Raw genomic sequence first — 8,765 nt, 5'->3', positions numbered from 1 at the left:
TAACTAAAGATAATAATTGAATTACTCAAAAACACATAAGAGGAGAGAAATAACCAAAGAGGGGTGACTTTATGGATTTGTTCCCAAAGTTCAGATTCTTGAAGGTATCCTACGTCTTCGTTGAAAGGCTCGGTCACACTTGAGTCGGATCTTTTTTAACCCTTTTCCTCGCGAGGTTGTACAAAGCACCCATCGGCTCCACTTGGTATTTCCTCTCTTTCGGACACGGAATAGCCTTCACAAACTCCTCACGACACACCACAATCAATTGGGGCTCGTGAGTGACTCCTAACCGTCTAGGAGGCTTTAATCTCCAAGAATAACAAATACGCACAAAGAATGCTTGGAGATGAATCCTAGTGCTCAAAGATGAACTCAAAATCACTTTCACTAGATCTCTCACTCAAATCTCTTTCTTAAGATGAAGCACAAAGCAAGGGAGAGGAGAGTAGCTCTTTAGGGCTCTAGAGAGGTTTTTCTTTTTCAAGCAAGCAACAGCCCGAAGAGGGTGAGCGGAGGGGTATTTATAGGATATCCTCCAAAGACTAGCCGTTATACCCTTTTCAGCCCATATCAGAACTTTCGATATTCATATTAGAACTTTCGATCAGTGCAAAGTAACAGCCACGATCTACTCCACCCAAACCTAACTTCTAACCTAACATATCTGAACTTCCGATTAACAACTTGAGCCAAACAGAGAGCCCGGGAATTTAAGGATATCGGCCTATCCAACTGACATCGGAACTTTCGATTAGCAAACTAAAAACCAACCCGAGACCTTAGGATTTGAGAAACTCAGGACATTCCAATCCACATCAGAACTTTTGATCCAAAAAATCAGAACATCCGATTAAATCTAAACCAAAAACTAGTGAGCATAAAAATCTAACACATCGGACATTCTGACTGGTATCGGAACTTCCGATTAAATCGACTAGAACTTCCAATGAACTCAGAACATTTTCAATCCAAGTGTCCGTGTTGCGAATTGTATCTCTCATTCCCAATATAAACTTTGAGCACTAAGTTCGTAGCAAAACTTCCAATATTATATCACTCTTAATAGTACGATATTCATATACTTAGTTAAAATAAAATACTATAACCTTAGAAATATTCAACCGTCGTCTTTTTTCCTTCACTAGGGATCATAGATATCATTTAGTTTTCATTATTATAACTTTACCTATTTAAATACATATTAAACATATTAATCCATTAATCATATATCATGGATCATCACACTTTCGCTTCCCCTTGAAAAACTGACAACTGCTTACTTTTTTTTTAGAGAGAGCGACAGTTGCTTGCGTGCGAATCTGTGAGTACGGATAGAGCTTGGGCCAACATAAATAGGCCACGACGCTAGTTGGGCATTTCAGAAGGCGATTTTTATATTTTGAAAATAAAAATTTGCAAAATTAGATATTCATTTGAATTTTTTTTTTGTAAAAATAGATTAGTATTAAAGGCTATCTCGCCCTTCCAACGGGGATATCTTTAAAAAAACTAAAAATATTGCCCTTTCAACCAGCAACAGGTTAAAAAAAATTAAAAACACTACATTTCATTGCACCATCGAAGTAGTCATAAAAAACTTGGAAAAAAATATATTGTACAGGATGCTATAATCTATCTCTCAAAAAACTTCAACTCAAACAATTACTTTTACAATGAGAAACAAAAAACAAATTTCATTATACATAGTCTGTGTCTTTTTTGCTTCTCATTATATAGATCGTATTTTTACCTGATTTTTTTTAAAAAGCTAGATCATAGTATCCTCTACAATATACATTTTTTCAAAAAAATTCATGGCTATTTTGTTAGTTTTTGAATTTTGAGAGTAATAGAATGAAATATATTTTTGATTTTTTATCTATCATCTATTAGAAGAGCGATATTTTTTATTTTTTTCAAATATGTCATCCTCCAACATGCGATAATAGTCTATTTTTATAATATTTTCAAACGGACATATAGTTTTGTAATTTTTTTAATTTTTAAAATAAAAAATCCACTTGACATGGCAACAATCAACTTCAGCGGGCCCACCCACTCGTGTTCATGTTAACCCAACCCATCCATCCTAATCCAGCAAGCATTGGCTTATAGCTAGCCAAGTGGGCCTAACGGGCTAGTTCGGTATGGACACACCTAAGCACAATCCAGTTATGACACAACCCGTTAGGCCCGGTTACATAACTCAGTCGTGTCATGCTGACTCATGTGCCAGAGGCTCGGCCCACAGCACGTGAGGCATTATGCCATGCTAGGTCGGATCAGACACAACTAAGGTATGGTAGGGCATGGTGGGGTGATGGCAGCAGGGCAAGGTCGTGCTTGGGCCAAGCAGTGCCCGCTCGGCCCAGACATGGACATGCTTATTGTGTCGTGCCAACCTGGTTTGTTTACCATCATGTCATGCAATCCTCAAGCAGGGCCAAAAACCCCATGGCTCGTGCTGGCCCACTTGACGAGCATTGCATTGGTTGCAATAGAATTTTTACATTTGGACCATTCTCAAAGACATATTCTACAAATAGATTCCTATAAAAATGATTTATGAGAATTGATCATTTTGCATAGCGTCGTAACATTTGTCGATGTGGTCGAATAGCATGGCACCATGATAATTAGCATTATAGTAGCTGTCATATATGATCTTCTATGTTAGACTTATAAGATCACACGTGACAGCTACCATAACGTCGTGTTGTTTAACAACAATGCCAATAGTCACAACCATAAAAAAGATCTATTTTTAGATATTGTTTCCCCTAGGTCCATGCATAAAAAAAGTTTCAAATCTTAAAAATCCACTCGGCTGTATGCGTATCTCATATCTTTACTATATAAAACACGAGTTAATTCTGGTATCACCTCTTTCCCTATCCTCCATCCATCTAATAAAAATCCCTAAAATTTAAATAATTTATTCTATTTTACCATTCATTCTTACCCTCGAGTCTCCCAATCTATTATCGGCTACGGATATAAGACCTATTTTACTAATAAAAATAAAAAAAATTAGAGAAAAATTAGCGGATAATCTCCTCCTCTTTTTAATCTCATTTAAAATCAAACTACAACATCGCTCCTGACATATTCATTCTGCAGCGCTCCCATATCACATCTACCTTTTTCATATCTTGAGTTTGTGTTTAATGTTATTACATTTAATGTTTATGATTTCATTGTAATGTATAGGCACTTAGCTAATGTACCTTGTATTCGTGACTACAATCTCTCGTTAGGGCATGTACAATATGTGCTTAGAGGAGATGCTTATAGAAAAAAATCTTTTTTTTAATTGTATTGGCAGATGTGTTTAGACGGAGGGCAATATGTTTACATAAATATCACTGTTTATATTATTACTAATAAGATAATTAATTATATTTAATTATATATAATTTTTGTTTTATTAGAAATTACAATTTTTATACTGTGATTAACAATATCTTTTTTAGCATATAAGGGCATTTAAATAATCCCCCAATTTCCTTTTTAAAAATACCCCTATTCTAATAGTACTACTATCCTTTCTGTCTCCTCTTCCGGCTCGTCTTCTCGATCCCCCGGCCTCTCGTACCAGTCACCTCCTCCGCCTCCGGCTTCGCGCGCGAACCCATCTCTCTCTCTCTCTCTCTCTCTCATCCCATGCCATCGCGGTTCTGATCCGGCTGCTGCCATGCAGCATCGCTCGCCAGCGGCCGCGTCACCCTCCGCTTCCGTGGCGGCTTCGGCGGCCATGGCGCCGGGCGTGGGCGGTGTGGAGCCGGCCGTGACGCTCGACCAGGTCCCGCGCTGGAGCGACCCCGACCAGCGCATCTGCGCGTCGTCCCCCACGGCCTCCGGATCCGAGACCCCGTCCTCGTCCTTCCTCTCCTTCTCCGACCCGCTCACAGGCGACGACGCGGCCGCGGGGCCCGGGGACCGCGGCGCGTCCCGGTTCCCCGTGGACCACGAGATCAACTCGAATATCTATCTCTGGCGAGGATACCCGTGGAACCTCGAGGTTGACGCCGTTGTCAACTCCACCAACGAGGTCGGAATTCTCTTCGCGACTGGTTTGTCTTGCTCCAAATGCTTCAATTGAGATGCTAATGGTCCGCAGTTGTGTGGTTGTGTAGAACTTGGACGAAGCTCATAGTAGTCCTGGGCTTCACGCTGCTGCAGGGCCAGGGCTAGCCGAGGAGTGCGCCACCTTGGTATTATTTGGTTTTGGGATGCTAATTTTGCTTACTAATTTGGTTTGTAGAATGGGATTGTAAGGTGGCTTTTCGTTTGTGGGTGGTCTGCAGGGTGGGTGCCGGACTGGCATGGCTAAGATGACCAATGCCTATGATCTGCCTGCCAGGTATGTGGCTTGATTTTATTCCAAGGGTGAATGGTGCCTTCGAAGTTGCAGCGGAGTACATAGTAGCCTTTTCGCCAACAACATAGCTATTTATTGAGACATATTAGTAAGAGCAACAAGCCTTTTGAAATGTTTTCATGCATACTAGTGAGAGGGATATTTCTCATACAATTTCTTCCCCAACTTCGGCCATTATCTTGGCAGAAAAAGGAACTGTGCACGCTGGTCAAATTAGTGGTGTAGTGTTATAAATTAGGAGAGGCGAGGGTGATTAGGGGCCACATTAGTGGTATCATGTTATCTGTTGGAGGAAAGTTGTACATGAAATCAGTAGGAGTCATTAGATGCCATTGATTGAATGAAAATGACTGTTTGTTGTACAGTAAGGGTAAGCTGTAATGGTGCACCAGCCATTCAGCAATAATGTTCGCTATAGACAGGCTTATTATATGCTCAGATTAGCTTTTCTTCATGGCATACACTCAAGTTTATTCCTGTAAGACCTATTGCAGTTTACACCTTAAAAGCTTATTATCATTTCCATATAGACTAGTTCAAACTCTTATCATTTGAATCTGTTTGAACTTTGAAGAAATGTCTTCTTTAAACATATCAGAGCAGAACATACCTGATATGGTTTTGACACTCTTTTGCAATGTCAAAAAGCTTATTATCTGGCTATGTAGGAAGGTCATCCATACAGTGGGCCCTAAATATGCTGTCAAGTATCACACAGCTGCAGAGAATGCGCTTAGCCACTGCTACAGGTCTTGTTTGGAACTACTCATTGAGAATGGCCTTGAAAGGTATTTATAAATTATTTCATATTAAAAGGCTTACATTTGAATGCTTATAGAATTTTGTTTAGGTTCCATTTTTCTAATATTAGATTTTTCACATCGAGTGTTCTACAACTTTTGTAAGTAATTTGTTCTGCCTGTCATGTGGTTAGCATTGCAACTGGTTGCATATACACGGACGCCAAGAATTACCCTCGTGAACCAGCTGCCCATGTGGCAATAAGTGAGTTCGCTGGTTGATTTTTTTTGCTTTTGCTATCATAATGATGGGTGCAAACATGAGTTATTTATGTTAATAATTTACCTACTACACATTTAGATTTTCTTGTTCTAACTCTCATCTCTGATAATATTGAGTAGGAACTGTTAGACGTTTTCTGGAGAAGCATAAAGACAAAATAAAAGCTATTGTCTTTTGTACAACATCATCATCTGACACAGAGATATATAAGAGGTGCTTGAACCAAATACCTCTAATGTTAGTTGAATATGGTAATTTTCCTACATTGACTGATAATCTTTCTTTCTTCAGATTGCTTCCACTATATTTCCCTCGGGACAAGAATGAAGAAGAGATTGCTGCATTGAAACTTCCAGCTGATGTTGGGGACGAAAATGGTGAAACAATTATAGATGAAAGGAAAATAAGAATAAAACCCTTGCCCGCAGGGGCAGAAAATAGCAAAACACCAATTCCTGCACTTGCAGATATCCCTCTTCCTGATTCTGCATTGACACGTAGAAGGTGAGGTTATAAATGAATGTATTTTTCTTGGTTCCATTGACTGAAGAGTTACCTTAAAGATACTCTCTGTATGTTTAGTGGTCTTTCATTTGGAGTCTACCTTATTTTAGCTGGTCTATCTGAACAGGAATTCTTTCAAGTTGGACTCATATCTGGATCCTGCCTTTATGTCTATAATTAAAGATCCTGATCTCCGACGCAAGGAGCAATGGGAAAAATCCGCCCAGGCAAATAAGGGATTTAACTTTGTTAACTTGCTTGGGTTTGGTGATCTTGGCAGTCCACCATTATCTGCTGCTGAAGAATATTCACTTCATTCACGATACCTTGCTAAAGCAAATTCTATGAGCCTTTCAGATATTGCTGAAATGAAAATAATGTATGCAATCTTATTGTTTTCATTTGTTCTTTTGTAGATTCTCTTTAATTTGCATTGCTTTAGCTTTGTGAGTGTATATCTATCCATGACATTTCCATTTTATCACTGTATCATTGCCTCTATTTTGATGTTCTCCATCAATTACAGTTATCGTGGAGGAGTTGACAGTGAAGGGCGTCCGGTTATGGTTGTTGTTGGTGCTCACTTTCTTCTTCGATGCTTGGATATTGAACGCTTTGTTCTATATGTAGTAAAGGTGATTGATTCTTAGTGCTTATTAGACACTTATAGTGCATATAAATTGGTCAGCCATGACTTTCTTTCTGCCAACGGAAGTAATCTTGTAATCTTGCAATTTTGTTGCTTTCTGCCAACGGAAGTAATCTTGCAATGCCCTAAATGGTCAGCCATGACTTTCTGAGATTGTGTTTCTCAGTTGTGGTATTCCGACATTTATGAGTTGCTCAGACCAACCATTTTTTTCTCCCTTTGCCATGACCTATACATGATTATTCTAATCTTTTCATTGTGTTTTCTTGGCAAAAGACTTGATGCAATTTTTATGTGGTACTTCTTATTATAATGCATCCATTGATAAGATTTTTAAATTTTAATTTTTCCTTACACTTTGGAGATCAAAAGCTCGATGCCACATCTATGATGCTATCGAGTTGAAAAATTCATCAGCAAGAAATTTAATGTTTCCAGTGAAATAGTACATTTCTGAATTGATTTGTAATGGGGTGACACTGGCACTGGCCAAGTATCCAGAAGGTGAACTAGAAATTTGATATATGTATCTTACAATTTTCTATGTCAACTGAATTGTTTTTGCTTGTCCATTAGCTGGCCTGGAGTTTCCAATGTTAAGGATACGCTGGTTTCTGAGCAGCAAACTAAGTTTTCTACACTCCACCCATATTCAGGGATCAATATGCAATACCCTTATTGCTTTTTTTAAACGGTACCCTTATTGCTTTTGGATGATAGGTTTCTTAAGGTGTCCAATTTATCTGAAGGTTCTAAGATATCTTCAAGATAGCGAATTTAGGTATATCTGCAATTTAACCAAGTTGTGGGCTGGGCCTTGAACAAGAAAATTAAAACCCAATATTTTAATGGCTTTAATGAAACGGGAGTTGTGCAAGTATCATATTGTTAAATCCTTATCATGCACTCTGTAAATAATTCTGCAAATTTTTCATCAAACACCCGGCTATCTACTATCTTGGTTCCTCACTGTATAGGTTCATTTGAGCAGTAAATTCTGACAGCATCATCCTATGCCATTTTTGCAGGAGTTTGAACCTTTGATTCAAAAGCCTTATACAATTGTCTATTTCCACTCTACAGCATCCTTACAAGTGTAAGTGTTGTATAAGTTGCTGAGATGGAAATTACATCCTTTGTCTTAACCTTGGTTCATGGAAGTATGGAACTGATTTCAATCAAATTTACAGACAACCTGATTTAGGATTCATAAAACGATTACAACAAATACTAGGTCGGAAGCATCAGAAAAATCTTCATGTGAGTATCTCATTTGACCTCATCGTGTGGTTCTAATTTTCTATTTGGAATACACGAATTCTTGATAGCACCAATCTTCACAGGCTATATATGTACTCCACCCAACACTGGGATTGAGAACAGCTATTTTGACGATGCAGCTTTTTGTTGATAGAGAGGTACTTGAGGACTGCGGTGCAGCCAAACTCCTGTTCTTTTGATTCTTTGACATGCTTCTTGCTTGAAATTTCTGTACTTCTTTTCTGTTTCAATTAGGTCTGGAAGAAAGTTGTATATGTTGACAGACTTGTGCAGCTATTCAGATACGTACCACGCGAACAACTAACCATTCCTGATTTTGTCTTTCAGTAAGCAATCTATACTTATTAGCATTTTTAGAGGTCTGCTAGTTAAACTAGACTCAGCTCAAATAATCAATCCTGCAGGCATGATCTCGAAGTGAATGGCGGAAAGGGCATAATCGTTGACCCAAGAACAAAGCATGTCTACCAAAGGCCATCTGGTTGATCTGTCGTGAACTTGCAAATGAGAGCTCCGCGGTTACCACTCTGTACAATCTATCTGTCATCTGTGGAAGAGTTCCCTTCTAGATCTGTACATTTTGTATCTAGTTGAGTTGGCATTGCTATGTGCTATTCCTTCATTTCCTTTTAGGGACGGGTAATTATGTATCCTATTTTGTATAAACAAATAAAGGATTAAAGGATGTATCTAAATGTCTTTTTAAGTTTTCTAGAGCTGGGTGTACTACTGTACTCTTTGGGTGCTGTGAAGTGTAGAATTTTGACTGGTCCCTGAAATAGAAATGTTATCTTTTTATTGGACGCAACGGGAATGTCAGATGTATTGAGAAATAAGGTGGCAGTCTGTTCTGTCCGAAAGAAGTCAATTGGCGCATAAAGCGAGGGTTTCTTCTAAGAAGTAGATTTAAACTTGAGATGAAAT

At 38.6% G+C, this 8,765-nt stretch overlaps 1 protein-coding gene across 1 annotated transcript; it reads left to right on the top strand.

The window, feature by feature from the left end:
* Nucleotides 1-3,548: 3,548 nt before the first annotated feature.
* LOC133911608 (uncharacterized) lies at nucleotides 3,549-8,649 on the top strand. Its single transcript, XM_062353928.1, has 14 exons — nucleotides 3,549-4,054; nucleotides 4,140-4,217; nucleotides 4,311-4,366; nucleotides 5,053-5,172; nucleotides 5,319-5,389; nucleotides 5,527-5,620; nucleotides 5,699-5,911; nucleotides 6,039-6,290; nucleotides 6,438-6,546; nucleotides 7,589-7,656; nucleotides 7,751-7,820; nucleotides 7,904-7,978; nucleotides 8,076-8,167; nucleotides 8,246-8,649. Exons 1-14 carry the CDS (start codon nucleotides 3,698-3,700, stop codon nucleotides 8,325-8,327), a joined length of 1,737 nt encoding a protein of 578 aa, XP_062209912.1. The 5' UTR covers nucleotides 3,549-3,697; the 3' UTR covers nucleotides 8,328-8,649.
* The last annotated feature ends 116 nt before the right edge of the window (nucleotides 8,650-8,765 follow it).

The sequence above is a fragment of the Phragmites australis genome, chromosome 3, assembly GCF_958298935.1.
Source record: "Phragmites australis chromosome 3, lpPhrAust1.1, whole genome shotgun sequence".
Lineage (NCBI taxonomy): Eukaryota > Viridiplantae > Streptophyta > Magnoliopsida > Poales > Poaceae > Phragmites > Phragmites australis.
The sequence above is the reverse complement of the archived record's forward strand: the minus strand, read 5'-3'. Positions and strand labels throughout refer to the sequence as shown.